At 33.1% G+C, this 17,710-nt stretch overlaps 1 protein-coding gene across 2 annotated transcripts in view; it reads right to left on the minus strand.

The window, feature by feature from the left end:
* The window catches only part of Sytalpha (Synaptotagmin alpha), a 110,562-nt gene that overhangs the window by 19,232 nt on the left and 73,620 nt on the right, over positions 1–17,710 (minus strand). Inside the window, exon 2 of one of the 2 annotated variants that reach the window (XM_089244840.1) lies at positions 555–887. In XM_089244840.1, the coding sequence (XP_089100966.1) occupies positions 555–738 (184 nt within the window). In that variant the 5' untranslated portion in view covers positions 739–887. Of the gene's footprint in view, positions 1–72; positions 188–554; positions 888–17,710 lie in introns of those variants that run through there. The other variant, XM_089244841.1, reaches the window with a different exon arrangement.

A 17,710-nucleotide genomic window follows, 5' to 3' on the forward strand; every position in this document is an offset into this window, starting at 1 on the left:
TTGTAATTAAATCATCGTCATATACACAAATAATATTTTCAATGATATTTTTACTAGAGCATAGCTTTTCACCTTGTAAAAGGTAGGAAACCCCTTGATAGCGTCGTCGCGTGGATCAAAGTCAGCTAATCAATTTAGACGTTTCTACACCACGGACCCACAGTCAGATCTGCTCCGAAATTTCAGCGATATGCGATATGTGGTAATCATTATATACTTACCGTAACGCAGCAGAAAAGAACGAAACTTAAGCGCAGCATTTCTTTTTCGTTATCGTTATCACACGTAATAAATACACTTAGAGACAAAAGGATTTTCTTTTCCCCTGAAAACCTTATTGGCTATGCTTGTCCACGACATATAATGATTTTAATCTCTAGAATGGCGCCGACGTTCCTGGAAAAACTATGTGATACAGTGTGTTTGGTCGCTTCTCTGGTTTTAATCGCTGGTCGATAAAAACGAAAAAAAAATAAATAAAAGTAAAAAAACTAGGAGAAAGGCCTTAAGGGAGGCCTTAAACCAATAAACGAATGTAAGTAATGTTGACTTACTTGGAGGAGCGATTTGTTGTTCCATGCATTTCACTGATTCCAGTTGTGTTTTTTCGAACCAATTCAACTTGAACTTCTTCGAACATGTCACGTACACAAGCAAACAAATCAAAAGTATTACGACCACAGACACGCACACGTATGCTACGACGAGGTATTCACTAGAAATCGCTTCGTGCTTCATGACCTTTTACTTCTTTTAATATTACCGTTATATATAGTTTTTCTAAAAATCCTTTAGATGGAAAAAAAGTGCTCTCAATTCTTTCTCAAGGCTTTTTGAGTTCTAACCTATTTTCCTGAAGCAAGATCTCGCGCACTGTCTTGTTATTCCTACAAAGAAAAATAATGAATTTCTCAAAACCACAACATATAATAAGAACTTCATTAAAATCTAAAGATGAAAGAGTGTAACATTTGCATTCACGGAAAGCGGAAACTTTGTAATGATAACAATCTTGATTGTTTCCACCGCAAATTATTAGTTTCCGGCAAATAACCTAAAGGCAGAAAAGTGACCGGAGAAAAAATGTTTTCGAAAAGCTGCCATTTTTTTTTAATGATTTTGTTCATTAAATTTCTTGCTCTTCAATACTTTTACAAGTGACGTTCCTTATAACGACCTCCGTCGTTCCTTTGAAAAGGACGGTATATTAGGAAAGTCGTTATACTGTGACATTTGGAAAGAATAGCTTCTTCTAAGAATTCATACTTAGACGGAATAAAAAAAAATATATTGCTCATTTTGTTATAGTGTAAGCAGTTGCAGTGAAAAATGCATATGGTGAGAAAATAATAATGAAATTGTAAAACTCTGTAAGTACGTGCACGCATTTATGAACCGAATTCTTAAATATCAAGGGTCAAAGTCACACATATTTTTAGCAAACGGAAAACACGGATTTTTTACATTTCTTTGCACAAAAATTACGGAACAGAACTGATTTCAGACGTTTTACTGGATTAAATTATCTTCGTGAATCGTCATATCGGATGAAAAATAACATGGAGAAGAAATAAATTATATAAATTATAGGAAAAAAATTCGGGACTTATCATTCCGGTCGTTATAACTTAACGTTCGCAATCACACAAGCTCATCATAACGAGCGTCGTTCGTATTTATGACTATTTTAAAAAAATTTTGATGAAAGTCCAAAAAAAAACTTTCAATAGACCGCAACTTTGAATAAGCGCCAAATCCAAAAGTAACTTTTGAAACTGCATAAGAGGAAATTTTAGTGCAAAAATTACGGTAATTTAAAAAAAAATTGATTGCTAAATACTCTCAAAAAATAATCACAAGACGGATAATTTCTTAAAATCACAATAGCGATTATTTTTCAACTGTATGTCATTTCATATGCATAATAGAAGAGTGATTCACATAATTGATTAGAAAAAAATTGATTCATCTCTCTTCTCGCTTTACATTTTGCATACTATTTTCTCTTGAAAATATCAACATACATAAAACATTATTTCTTGAGTTCACACTAAAACTCTGAAGAAGCCATAAATACTAATAACTTTCACATTTTTTTGTTAAAAAGTTTTCATGGGGGCATAAATTTCCTGTAATAGTCTCTAGCGACAAAAAGACCAACTTATCTAAAGAAAATAGAGCTCTCCCATAAAACGCACGTATTTTTTAATGTTTAATAAAACATTCTTTCGACAAAGAGACATAAATACTGAATAATGACAGTATCTCTGTCTTTTGGTTCTTCCCGCATAGTCAAGAACTTTTCAATAGTAATTACCATAGAGAATTCTTTGCACACATTTTTACATAATGCTAATTTTCAGGAAATTTTTCACACAATATACTTTAAAAGATAACGTTTTCGTGCTTTATTTTTTGTATGTCGTGTCAAATTTATACTTTTTTCAACATTGCATGCTTTAAAAGAATCTGCGATCGATAATTCGAGAAAAACAAATTAGCTGTTGTCATGACATGGCACGAGAAGTGTCTTATTCTTTTATTTTTACACACATTTCCTGTTATTAAACCTTCTTAACATGTAAATGCTGTTGAACTATTTTTACTTCATACTCATGAACCTTTTCTGATGACGACGTTCCAAAGTAAAAAGCAAATTTTCAAATACTAAAATTTAAATACTAATTCAACCAGAAAAGAAGCAATCTTCCGTCGATTTAAAGCTTTTTCCATGAACTTAATGTTTTAAATTCGCACGAATAAGCATAAGAGCAAGGAATTTCATACATTTTTTTTTATGCAGGTGCTTTTATGTGCTGATATTTATTCACGAAAGCTTGTTTCACAATTATTGTTGCTTACAATTTTAAAACAGGACATCTGAAAAATTGTTATCAAATACACTGAGCGGCCACTTTATTAGTGGCGATTTGTTATTAGTGACAGTTTCAAGCAAATGAGCTATGGCGTCACACTGTTCTGTAATTTCGGCCATGTGAACATAACATTTGAACTCACAGTTTTCAGTGCAAATTCTGTCACGAATGTTTTTATGAGACCACAAAAGTTACAAAAGTGATCAATTTGTTTTTTTTTATCATATATAAAAACCTGGAAATGGTTTGTAACTTTCGGAGAATATATTTTATCTTGCTTCGTGAGATACTTGTATGCATTTCAGTGAAAAAATACCACGTATATCTACGAAGATATAAATATGTCTTATAGCGATTTCAATTTGCATCGCTTTAACTGGTCTCTACGAAACTTACACAAAATTTTACACACTACATGAGATAGACTGAAAAGAAATTTAAAATGTAACAATTTGGTATTCAATGAGATATGAGCATTTTATACAAAGGATTCTCAATTACGCATGTGCAGGAAATATCGATTATATTTTTTTCATAATTTGGTTGCCAAATAAATATAAAAATTCCAATTCAGAAAGATATCAGTGATACAGGGAGCAGTAAGGTAAGGCAAATCAAAGTTTCGTTAAAATTGGGTGAAAACTCCGCATATTATAAGCAAGAATCAAGCGATGAAAATTGAAATCTTGTTAGAAACATTGTTATTTTAGTGAATATACGTGCTATTTTCACAAAAATACATATGTTATTTATACATGTATTGCACAAAGAAAGTAAAATTTTCCGTGAACGTTACGAATCATTTACAGCTTTTTATGACACCATTGTTAATCAAAAACATTTTCTTTTCTTTTCCAATTTTTTACCGGTTCCTTAGAAACATTCGTAACCGAATCTGCACTGGGAAAGTGTAAGTTCAAGTACGCATCATGTTTACATGCCCAAAATAACTAAACGAAATTACCGTTATAGTGTCACACCATAGCTTATTTGCTTAAAACTGTCAGGTGGTCATAATAAAGTAGCCACGCATTGTATAAATAATACAAATTCACACAAAATAATATTCTTGGACTGAAAAACAGTTCAGGAAGAAAACATAATTTTTCGGTATAAGAACAAAAAATATATATAACTTTAGGTATTTATCTACCATTCAAGAATTTTTCTTTTCAAGTCGCTTTCATGCTTCATGTTACGTAAAAGACCGATAAATTGCAGTTTAGAAATTGTTTTTCCCACATGATAAATATAAAGATTGATGATGATCACAATGAATCGAGATCATCAGCTTGATAATCCCTTCTTTTTATAGTGTTAACATAAGAAAAATCGCAATCTTTTATATACATGTATGTGTGTTTTATATGATCAACATGTTTTCTTCTCTACTTCTTCTCATATATGTTCTTCCTTGATCAATAAATAAGTACGCAGCAGTCGAAAGGAAGTCATTACTTGGTTCAGTGACACTATCTCTCTCTATCCAACACTATGTCACCGGCTCATTCGGCTAAAAGAAAAAAACAAGCAAATAAGAATAAGAAAATATGAAAGAGTGCTCTCTCCAGAGAAAGATAACGAATTCATTCATCGGAAACTCTTTTCGACATGAACCTTCGCTTCAAAACATTCCATATGGCAGGCCACTTTTCTTTTTCCCCCTATTATATGTTACGTATACCAAAGATTTGTCCATATACATATGCAGCAATAGCCCAATTAGCGATGTATTACTGATATAGCAGATTGAAGTGAATGCTTGACGGTTCCCGAGATTTTATTCATATCTTGCGTTTACTTGTATAGATAAATGAGCTGTATGGAGAAAAATAAAAACAAACGGCAATAACTTCTTCAAAAAATATTTCTTAATTGCAGCTGTAATGATTTTCAACTATATTCTAAGATGCCAAAATGATTGTCCGTATAATGACACTATCTACATAAATCAAATATCAATTGATATGATTATTTCCTCCTCTGATTGGAAAATCTTAGACGCTCAATGAGCAGCCAAGGAAAATCTTCATTCACTCACATGTTTTCGATGCTAATCTTCATAGTGTTATATTTTCAAGAAGAATCTTCAAACACACACAGTTACCAAAAAATATCTCCACTATCTACGGGAAGAATCTTCCTACAGTCGCATGTTGGAATGACAAGGAAAACTCTTCATACAGTCACATTTTGAGAAAAAAAGAATCTTCATCTTACCTCGTTGTGGTAGGAGGAACTTCACGTTATCTCTTAGTGGTCATATTATCTCGCAATGGCTAGAAAAACCTTCATGTAGTCTCATATTAACAAAAATAATCTTCACATAGTCGCATATTGACAGGGAGATTCATCACATAATCTCGAGTATCCAGAAGAACTTTCACACAACCAAAAATTGACTGGAAAAATCTTTACACAATGGAAAATTGGCAAGGAGAATTTTCACATAGTCGAAAAATGGCAAGGAGAATCTTCACATAGTCGAAAAGTGGCAAGGAGAATCTTCACATAGTCGAAAAGTGGCAAGGAAAATCTTCACATAGTCGAAAGGTGGCAAGAAGAATCTTTACATAACACATACTAGCAAGAAGAATCTTTACATAACACATACTAGCAAGAAGATTCTTCACATAGTCGCAAATTGAGGAAAATAACCACATAATCTCGTGGTGGCAAGAAGAACCTTCACATAATCTGAAGTGGTTAGAGGAATCCTCACATAGTTTAAAATCGGCAAGGAGACCTTTCACACAGTTGAAAATTGGCAAAAAGAACCTTCACATAGTTTCATATTAACAAGAAGAACCTTCACAGTCTCACATTCACCCTTTCACGATCACGACGAAATATTTCGTCCAAACGTCAATGTAATAAATTCAATCCAGTTCTCTGTGTTTTCTTTCCTCTCCTCACGATCGCAAACTTTACTTAACCCTATAAACCGAAGCAATTTTCCCCCGTTTTCTTTATGTACTCCTGCTAGTGATTTTTTCCTCGATAAAATCTTTCTACTATATGATAAATAAGAGCGAAAAATAACACGTAGGATGAGTGTGAAAAGGGAAATACACTGTATATTCTCTTATCTACTTATCTATTCTACTCTTTATATATATATATATATATATATATATATATATGTGTGTGTGTGTGTGTGTACTTTTCCTCCTTTTCTTCTATCTTTTCCTTCCCTTTCTTCTTTCTTTTCCTAACGTGCGGTTACAAGGTAACCAGATTTATCGTGGAATCATCAAATAGAGATCATCCAAATTTGTTGCCAAAAAACTTGTACGTAAAGAGTTTACAAAAAGAACCTTCACATAGTCTTTATTTTGGCAAGAAAAATCCTTACACAATCACATGTCGTGAACAAGAATCTACATACAACAGTCTTATATGTAGTATATAGCCTGCAAAAAAAAACTCTTTATACCGTTGCGTATTGTGAAAAACAGACTTCGTACGGTCACATAACATTACGGGAATCTTAGTGCCTATATTTTCATTGATCATAATGGATGCAACATCAATATTAAATGAACATCAATTATTCGGCACAAACTAAATTTCTAAACAATGTTTTGAATCTCACAAACCCGAAATCAAATCTCTATACTTACAGAAAAAACAAGCTACAGCCGATGTCGTTATAACGACTCCATGGTATAGCGACCATTCCATTACAACGGCCGACAGGATAAGTCCCAAATGCTTTTACACAACGACTATCATATATGTTTTACTTAGGATATAACGACCCTCCCAATATAATGTCCGTTTTAGGCGGGACGAAGGGGTCGTGATATCGAACGCCGACTGTATATGTATTATTTTTACATGTAGCTATTCGTATTAAAAAGTCACCAACCATATATTCGTATGCTTGTCGTGAAGTTGAAAAAAAAGCTTCTTCATATTTTCAATATTTTCTTAGAAACACAAAACCAAAACTCTTGGGATTCAATAAAAGTATTGCAAGATGAATATATATATATGTATATATTGACTGTGAGACTCCTCAACGTAATGAAAATGGATAGGTATGTCATTTATCTTCAGGAAAAAAGGATGTTTCTACGATTTCCGTGGATTTTTTGAATATTCTTTAGACCTAACAAAAAAGATGAATTCTCATTAACTCCTTGGAACTTAGAATTCAAATAAAGAGGTTGTTCTTTCCAATAAATGAACATGAATATACATTAAATGGTACATTAAAATGTCATGAATTCTTGATGAATGAAAGAAATCTTTAAAATTCGAAATAGCTCTTTTAATGTTTTTCCATTTGAGTTGCTTTTTTTTGTTACAGATTTTTGTTACAAATGGTTTATTCTGTTTTCAATGCTATTATTAATACGAAACGTGTTTTTAATTTAAAAAAAATTAATTATACATGAATTATCATTTCAGATCATAGTAAAAAAATATAATTGAAATTTTAATTCTGAAAAAATAATAATACAGTTGACGTCGTTATAACGACCATGCGTTATTACAGCGCCCCATTTGAATGAACGGTATGATGTCTCCGTTTTTTTTCTTATTAATATATAACACTGTTCAAAAAACATTTTCATGTTGACAATTTCAATGGTTTCAGTGTATACGGGGGCTCAGTGTTCGACAATACGCATCTGAACGCGTGATTCAAGCATCAAAATTCAATTTTAACCCTCCAAATTTCATGGAGTGAAAACACTCCTTCAAATTTCAAGCATGTGTATTTCTTTACTATAATAGTTCAGTTATTACTATATAATTCAGTTGTTCAAAAACAAATACCCCTCATTTTAACAAAATCATTCCCTAAAATTTTGGAGAGGAATGAAATTACCTTTCAAAAATTTTCTTTCGGATAACACTGCGTGGAACTGCTGATTTCGAAACTGGTGCGGGTTTTGTCAAGTTGGCTGCAACTATTTACAATGGTTCCAAACTTCGTGGTGCGAATGCGAGCTGATCTCCCAATCGATTGAAAAGTCTTGCCACAGAGACCTTCAACGCTACAAATATCTAAACTTCGCTGACAATTTGAAATATAGATGGTAGCACTGAAAAATCAGACGCAGCACTGGATACGCACTCAGACTGTTACATACACACACTTTGTTCCCGGACTCTGACGCAAAGCTGGACTAGAAGAGATCTCGGCAGCGGGATAAGTCCAATGACAAAGCTCTGTGGTTCATTCATTCTTGTAATTATTGAGATAACGCTGCTTACTTTCAAAATTTCAATGTAGTCTGCAGCCGTTAATTTTTGCGTCAACTTTTCACTTTCAATTTTTTATTCATTTTCTTATTGTATTCACTGTATCATTATTACATTTATATTATCATCAGACATCCGTGGTCTATATGTATTGATCTTGAGTTTATAATTGATTTACATTCCAGTACAGTTTCAATGTGAATTGTAGATGTTTATATAATATTATTGAAATTCAGTTTTCACTTTATCTCAAGTACTAGAGCCATTCTGGCAAAACCAATGACAGATTAGGAATCAACACTCCTACACTGCTGAGCAGTGTAATATGTTTTTGCTACATACGACCTATAAAAATGCCTTTTAGTTTTGTTCCCCTCTTTTACTTCTCATTTTATTTTATTTTTTTACTAAAAAATGTACAAAAACAATGTTTTTCATCTGTCCAAATTGCGGTTTACCCCGACACATGATGTAGAAGAATTCGCTACATGGGTGTGCGTGCGCGCGCGTGCAAGGGGTAATTAATAATTACAATTCTATTATTATTTTCTAACTGCATTTCCACTGCAACCACTTACATTATAACAAAACAAACGAATTTTTTATTATCTCAAAATATGATTTTTGCTAGCAAATCTCATCAATCTCATTTTTTACAGACGTACCATATATAACGACCTCCAAATACAACGTCCTTTTTCTATGGTGCCAAGAGGTTCGCTATAAGAATGTCGACTTTAATTGCAATCCACTGATATATATATTATTCGAAGTTATCGGATTTAAATTGTGAACAACTTCCTATTCATTAGAGTAATTCATATTTCATGGTAACGGGTATTATCCAACTTTTTATCTAAAATAGGAAAGGCTTATCGCCGTAAAACTGTTTCAGAGAAAGTATTCAGATTAAATTTATAAAAAAAAAAAATCAGAACCCATCGAGAATTTGTAACGAAAGCTTTCATTATATATTGCTCATTTGTTTGTTTTTTCTCTCCATCGTAAACGCTCATAGGATCTGACATTTCAACTGGAAATTCATTCAAAACATTCTGAAAATAGATCGAATGTAATAAATACGTAAGCGCGCGCACACACACATACTTTAAAAAAAAAAAAAAAGATGTGCCTTCTAATGTACTTCAATTTGTTTTTGCAAACTTGAACGATACAAGCGATCATGTCAGTTTGTGAACGTATTTTATTTTTATCTCTTTCGAGCATTATTTATTTACCTTTTTCTATTTCGATTCTTGAGTTCCGCTTCTATTCTCTCGGAAAGATGTTTCTTTTGAATTTTCTGTTCAGTTTACGAGGATCCAAAAATATCCAAATGTTTTAAGATAAAAAAAAAGGTATACAGTTGCATGTTTTAAAAGGATACAAATGCTTGAAAAGTTTGATCTTTTTGCACGAAGAAAGGATTAATATAGAATTCCTGCATTTCACGTTTGAATTCTGTAGATTTGTATCCGTTGATGTAAGAAGGACAAATAAAATATTTAAAAAAAAATGCATATATAAATTTTTCGCAGGGATTATTTTTGCATGAAATCGTGCTACATTTGAATATTTCTACTAAATCTAGAACTAGAAATAATTTTTTATTGAAACTTAACAGAAACTGTAATATATATTATGAATAAATTTTCTATTCTTTTTTGAACTGAATTTCAAGAAAAGATGACGTCTGATATTTAGAGATGTAATCTGAATAATTTCAGAAAAATGTTGGCTAATACCCACTTTAATATGAAATACAAATTATTCTAATGAATAGAAAGGTATGAATAATTTTACTATGATAGAATTGAATCTATTCAATGAGCTTATTATTATTTTATCAGAATCAGAAAATTTTCAATTATATTTTTTACTATAATATGATTGATTATTACAATAAAAAATTTCTATTGATCTTAAACTCTTAATTTTTTTTTTGCTTTATGTTTTCAACTCACAGTACGTTCCATCGTGTACAGAAATCAGATTGGATAAATTATTTCATATGAGATTATTAATCAATGAATTAATTAAAATTATTTGTATATTAACCTCACAGTTAGTATGATATTAATTTCAATACTTACATTTATGACATTTTTACTGCTCTTTGAAAATTATTAACGCAACAAGAAGAAAGCTTCTGAGGGTTTAATGATATACATGACCCACCAATAACACTGCGCATACGAATCAATTCTATTACGCTGTAAAAACAACCGTAAGTGTGTCGTCTAGACAATACTGTATAAACACGTGTCGTGACAGTGACTTTATGATTGAAAATATTGATTTTTAATGGGAAGTACCAAGTGACACCTTTCCATTCACATAAGAAATCAATATTCCCTTGGATTCTCTGATACTGAACATAATTTATTCGTAGAATTTTCCATTCTTTCAAGATATTTCTCAATTAACAACTGTCTGCTTACTTGATACAATCATAATTGTTGTTATCCCTTATTAATCATGTATAAAATTTGATCATTGGTCATTTCATACTCCTTTCAGACCAGAAATGTTAATTCAAATGGTGTTACAGATAGCGTAGAAAAAATTCATAAATCACTTCATCGATAAAGATTGGTAAACCTGCATACTCAGGACATTTACAATCGAAGATAAATTGTGACCCAAGACAGCCAAGAGTGTATGGCGCTAAAATCAGTATCAAACTAACGTATACGAATAACCGTAAATATTCCGAGATACTCTCTCTGGTAAATTGCACTTGGTTTTTGCACAATACTGAAACCAATACTTAAATTATTTCTTGCATTAATTCTGAATTTTCATTGGTGTGTGCTAAAAGTATTTCTTTCAATTATTTTAAGTTCATCAATTCTAAAATTTTCGTTAGTTTCGGGAATTGCCTCTCCCATTAGTTTAAAATTACCTTCACTGCTGAGTTTTCATCGAATTTTGTGCTAATTTACATTTAGGCCTAATTATATGTTTAAAACTTTTTTTGTATGGAATTTTTTCTTTTATAACACTCCTTTATATTCTTTCTTTCAAACAGAGCGCTACCCCAGTCTATCACCATCAACTACCAAAAAAGTTGTGCCTGAATTATGAGTGTGTATACCTAACAGTCTGAGTGCGTATACTGCATAGTGTTATGTCTTATTTTCAGTGCTGCGGTCTGTATATTTCTTAATTGAAGTGTAATGATTGAATGATTGTAGCTTTGTAGGCCTGTTGCTCTCTGTAGCGAGACTTCCTAACGGGTAGATCGGGTCGCCGCATTCGCGCCTCGAAGTTGGGAACTACAGAACCCCCACTGTCCCAGCTGACCCCCCCCCCCCCTGTGACGGTGGTGGGGTTCGTACCTGGGACCTCGTCCGTCAATGCGAGTCCGTTGGTTGGGCTATAGGAGAGTGTTACTACTTTTCCAACAGATACCCTTTACGTTACAGGTTCCGTAAGAAATATCAACGCGGGTATCTCTCTGGTATTTCGAGTCAATATGGCCTTTCGACCACCATATTGGCTCCTGTATATTCTGAAACATTAGATGCTGGATTCCCTACCCCCGATAAAATTTTGTACCTAAACATTTTGGTGCCCCGAAATTGTGGATTCGCACCTGGCCCCACTGTTATTTTCGCAACAGGTTCCGTGTCTGGTGAGGATCGCGCTAGTGCCCTGGGTAAGCCAAAAGGAGCCACAAGAAACTAATAAGGGCCCATGGGCAAAAGAAAGTCAAGAATGAATTCTCCTGAAAAGTTTGTATTTCTTCCGACGTGACCCGGAAAATACAAAAGACGGCACCCCTGTTTCATTTGCTTGTATTCTACATTGTAACAACTGTATATCTATATGTTATTTGACTATTACTACAAAAATGTAACATGAACTCTACACGCACACAACATGCTTCATAATTATAATTAATGTTGATGTTTAATAATAATGTCACATTAATATAATTAATGTAACATTTATTCGTTTTAATGTTTCCGAATGTACCAGTCTCATGTTCCATCAATAACAAGCGTTTTTTCTGTTCGAATACTGTCTCAGAGATCACGTTTTACTGTCTCGCATACGAAAGGGATAACGCAGAAGCTTTTCAAAAGTATCCAGCCGTTGGCAAACGTCATTGAATGTAGACACGTAGGAAAAGAAATGCCAACGCGTCACAAAATAATGGATTGATATTGTCAATACGAAAAATGAATACAAGAACATTGTAGTGTTGTCTTTTGTCAGCAGAAATACATATATTTCCAGTTTTTTTCAATTTATTTTCGGGTTTATTCTGATTCAGAATTTCCAAAGAAAGTCTGACATCTGTATTATTTCTCAAAGAAACAAAGCAGAATTTTTCGTTGTTGTCGGGAAGAGAGATTGTTGATAACTTGTTATCTTGTTAAATGCAAGGCAAATGAAAAGCCAAACTCTACAGCGGTAAATACAATTTTCATGCGCATTATGCGGGGCAGTTATAAGAGGCAAATAATGTGTCTGCTAATCGACTATTATGTATAAATATACTTACACATATTGATTACCGTGTCCTTCGAAAGTCTAAAGTTCAATGCATAATCTTTTTTTACACCGAAATCGATAAAGTGATATCAATGTATCGATCAATGATACGTGTATACAGAGTATCCTGTAAGTCCTAATTTGGTCTTTATCTCGTCAACTGTTCGTAGTAGAGATATGGTTCCAGTTTGAAAAATGCCCAAAATATGTTCAAAAATCACCCTGTGCCAGTTTTGAGAGTGAAAATAGTTTTTCACAAAATAAAAAAATCCAAATTTCTATACGGTTCCCCTGTCTTCAGACTTCCAGTAAGAAAGTAGGGCTGCCTGGAAGGACGTTATGTCCTTTGAGGCCCAATATGTGTGACTATAGTGTTCATGTGTTGTTATTTCTATGTAGTTTTTGTTCTGTCTTTTTGTGTCTGTTTTCGCAAATCAAAAAAAAAGTTGTTGCCCTGTCTCTCTTGAGGCCAACAAAAAAAAATTAATGTTTTAAAATGCAATAATCACTGAGATATTTGAATTGAAATATCGGAGAAAAGTGCGAAAAGACCAGCATAAAGGAGGGGTAAATAAGCTTCGTCCTTTTGTTTATGCTTTTCTTTCCCAACTCTTGTTCGATTTTTCAATTCAGGTATCTCAGTGAATATTTCACATGCATAATATGCATGTCTGAAACGCATGAAGAAGTGACAAACCGCATATGCCTTTACAATGGTTTGTCACTTTTTTAATGCTGCCAGTATTATGCATAATAGTTTATGGGCCTTTATAATCACACATGCCACTTTTTCAATCCTCCCAGTAATTGAAGAGAACCCGGGCAGCGACGAGTGATATAGTTAGTTCTCAATACATTCACTAAAATGTTTAAATTTCAGTTTTATTTAGTGCTATCAATGTGGCATTCTAGAAAATAAAATCATCATTAAAAACGCATATGATACAGTATTTTTTTTTTTGGCCACTTGTACTTAGGGTGACCATACGTCCCGTATTTCCCGGGACAGTCCCGGTATTTTCTGTTTTTATGGTCGTCCCGACTTTTTGGCAAAAGTGTCCCGGTTTTTCCCGTATTTTACGCGAAGCCTACTTCGTGTCATAATGTCAAAGATTGACGGAGGATCAATCTTTGACAATCCTGTCAAAGATTGACATTATTTTTCAGATCATAAATTATTTTATGATAATTACATCTATAAATGAGAATATTAATCTCCCACATTTGTCTTGGTGAACGTTTTTTTCGTGGAATTCATTTTCATCCACTGCAATTTGCAGTAATGGTTCATTTCCCGCAATTGTGATTTCTACGTAATTTCAACAATATTTGGCAACTTCGGTGTGGCTGTTCGGTTTTGGCGTCATTTTTTGCAATAATTGGCGATGTCCCGTATTTGGAATCCCAATTTCCCTCGACGAAATATGGTCAGCCTACTTGTACTGAAAAAAAAAATATCATATACAGTTTTACCCTTTCAACTGAAGAAAAATCTGTGCATCACCTGAATGTTAAAGTAACAATTTCTCTTTGGGGGGGGGGGATTTTTTTTAACGAGACTTTACTACTATTTTCGTTGTTGGGAAGTAAGTTTCCTGGAATAGCTTCGAGTTCTTCGAATGATGACGATAGTTATGTTAGAGACGTGAGGTGAAAGCTTTTAGCCTAATTGGTTCCGTCAACAACTTTCAGTGAGACAATCTTAGAAATTGTTCACCGTAGCCTCTAATTGTTCTGAGAATTCCAATCCTATATTTCTCTTACCGAAAACTATAAACAACTTGGAAATTCTCAGCAGGATGATAATTAACTGGAATTCGAGTCTCGTTTTTTTGTTACGACGCATAAACCTATCCAATCAATACACGTGGAAAAAAAGTAATAAAATAATTTTTAATAGTATATTTTAAAGTATCATCTAATGATCAAAAAGCAAAATGATCAAATGCAAATGAATTAAAATAAATTATTTTTATTTATATTCGTTTCAAAAGTTTTTCATATTTATGTCACCTCGACTACTTATACAGGGTGTTTCATAAATTTGTAAAGAGTTCAAAAATTCATGCAAATTTGGAGGGGGGGGGGGGAATAAGAATATGTATATTTGAATGCAGTTTGCGGAAGAAGTTGCGGTATAGCATCGATTATACGAATACCGATAAACCGAGACATCGGTTAACCGAAAGCGTTCCAGTCGGTAAATTCGCTGCTTTGAAACGGCTGGGAAGTGGTTAGAAAAACAAGAAGAATGTGATGCTATCTACTTGCTATCTTTAAGGGGGTTTGGTGCACGGAAATTTTCCAAAAAACCCATTTTTCAATTTTTAAATACTATGGAATTTTCCGTGTCTGACTGTGTTAAAGATTTTGTTCTACCTGTACTAAAAATATATTTTCAAGATATTTTACTACAAACTGCTGGTAGGCATTACATATATACACATGCTAATATTTTTCACTGAAATGCGTTTTTCTCAGTGCTAAGTTTTTTGTTAGATAAGGAACATTTTTTCGAACAGCACGCATTCAAATGTCTTGAAACTTTGTGTGTGTCTCAACACTATCACTATGGTATTACATACTTTAACACGAGCTTTTAAGATTTTAATTGTTGGTTATTTTTCTCTTAACTTCAACAACATGCAACTTTTTCAAAAATCACCAAAACTTATCCATATTTTGTGCCATAAAATTTTTTGAATAATTTTAATAAAAAATCCTCGTGTTAAAGTGTGTATTGAGAGACACATTTTTTAAAGTTTAAAGACATTTGAATGAGTGGTGCTCGGAAAAAATGTTCCTTATCTAACAAAAAACTTAGTTTTGAGAAAAAGCATTTCAGGGGAAAACATTAGCATCTGTATATATATGTATGTAATGCCTACCAGCAGTTTATATTAAAATATTTTGAAAATATTTTATAATACAGGTAAAACAAAATCTTCAATACAGACGCAGAAAATTTCATAATATTTAAAAATTGAAAAATGTGGGTTTTTTTTGGACATTTTGCGTGCACCAATCCCTTTAAAAAAACGTATGCGAGATTTCGCGGCGAAAAATCGAGTCTCAGCTCTAATCCAAATGTTAGCCTAGTTGTCAAACTAGGCTAGTCAGATCTCTGTGTTATTTGTAAGACGTCTGATACAGATTTGTGTTTATTATCACTGTCTCTTTGTTTCATGTTGCTCCTATGCCACTGATACTATATTTTTCCATGAATTATTAGTTATCCAAAAAATCAGTTATCCGAACATCCACAGTCTCTAATTGTTTCGGGGATAGTCGATGCTCTACTGCATTCTCCGGGATTTTTTTTTTTTTTTTGGACAGAAAAAATTTTCAGTTTCAATTTTTGTCGATAGAGGGCACTGCATAAAAGACACACAGCTGTGATTGGACCTGAAACTTTCTTCAATCTCTTCTGTGTCCAAAAAAGTTCGTAAAGCTTCAGCCGGTGATTCGTGACAGAGGTGAAACAACTTCACCAACAGTCCTTTAACCACCAATATCACGAACTTGAAAAAGTGCCAGTAACGGGAAAATTCAGAAATGAGGTCTATATAAATCGTACATCCTGCATTTCATAGGACTCTGATTCGCATATTTCCAGCGAGTTGCTTTCGTTCAGCGTTCTCTATCGACTCCACCGAAAGAAATCTTTCTCCGTGAAAATAACTTGCCCCGCAAACAGTATCCAAATACATATCTCACTTTCTTTAATTTTATTTTTAACTGTTTAAGAATTCATGGGACACACCCGGTACTTTTAATGGTGTAACGAATATTTATTACCCATTTTCATCGTCAGTAAAGTATTTAGTGCGAAATCCTCTCAACATGTTATCAGCGGAAACAACGAACTGCCCCGTATTTAAACAAGCGTGTGTTGAAGTAAGTTAACTAAAATGAATAACTGAATTTAAGCGGAACACTTGGAGCTGAAATATCGTATAATTAATACCGATTAATTACACTTGCATCTCCTAGGGAAGCACTAATGAATATCCTAGTGTCGTAAGCTCGACTCGAATAATCCTATGCGCGTAGTTAATGCATATTTAATTGTTAAGGGAAGTTAATTATAACTATTCCTAGATGATTTCAGCTTTTGTTCGAGCAACGTGTTTAAATGTCACAACTTTCACGTTGAACTCTTTTTTTCTAGTTTATTCAATAGGTAATAATTAATTATTTATTAATTCAATAGATAATAGTAATAAATAGTACACATGAACACACACGAGATAAGTCATGAGAGAATTCATTAGTAATTGTTTTAGCCTAATTATAAACTACAGTAATAGAAATTATTGTATGCTTATAATGGTAATTTTTGTTGGATTCCACGCCACCAGAGGGGAAATTGAAAACTTTTATTAACACTTTCTACAATTTTTATCCAATGAAAATGAATTCATTCATGATGAAATGAAAATATCTCATTTGATAACTTCTGTTCAACTAATAGGTATCAATAAATTAACGTATCCAATATTTTCCTAAAATACGTGAAATCCATGGGCGTAACTAGGCTGGGGGCAATTGGGGCGCTGCCCCTGGGCCCCGAGTGGTATTGGGGGGTGCACAAAAGTTTACATTTGTTTTGCCTAATAATAAGACTTTCAAGAGTGAACCCAAGAAGGCACTTAGTGTGCCTTCTTGGGGTCACTGGCCCTGGTGAAATCAAAACTAATTCCCTAATTCGCATTTTCAATCTCTCAGAACACATAAATTACTATTTTATTACTTGATATTTCATTATCCCACCATCAAAAACTTTCTATGGAAAGAGAAAAGAAGATTTATGTGATTAATATAATATATTCATTGAATATTTAATGGGTTTTTTCATTCAATTACATAACAGTTGGAATGTGTCTGAAAATAATTACCCTCATATTTACTGGAGGATTTCGCCCATTTAGAATTCCTCGCGCCTCTCTGTGTTTGAACTCATGAATAATCGTGTCGACTAATTATCATTATTAAAAGATCGGCGGAAGATTTTAATGAGAAGCAATTAAACTTTTGATCATTAAGGAACATCTAAGAATGTTCAGAGCAGTTGCTTCAAACTTCAAAGTTTTGTGAAATGTTTACTCGTCACA

Source organism: Pholcus phalangioides, unplaced genomic scaffold (assembly GCF_987345545.1).
Source record: "Pholcus phalangioides strain wild (caught in Gottingen) unplaced genomic scaffold, Ppha-v1.0 ptg000015l_1, whole genome shotgun sequence".
Classification (NCBI taxonomy): Eukaryota; Metazoa; Arthropoda; class Arachnida; order Araneae; family Pholcidae; genus Pholcus; species Pholcus phalangioides.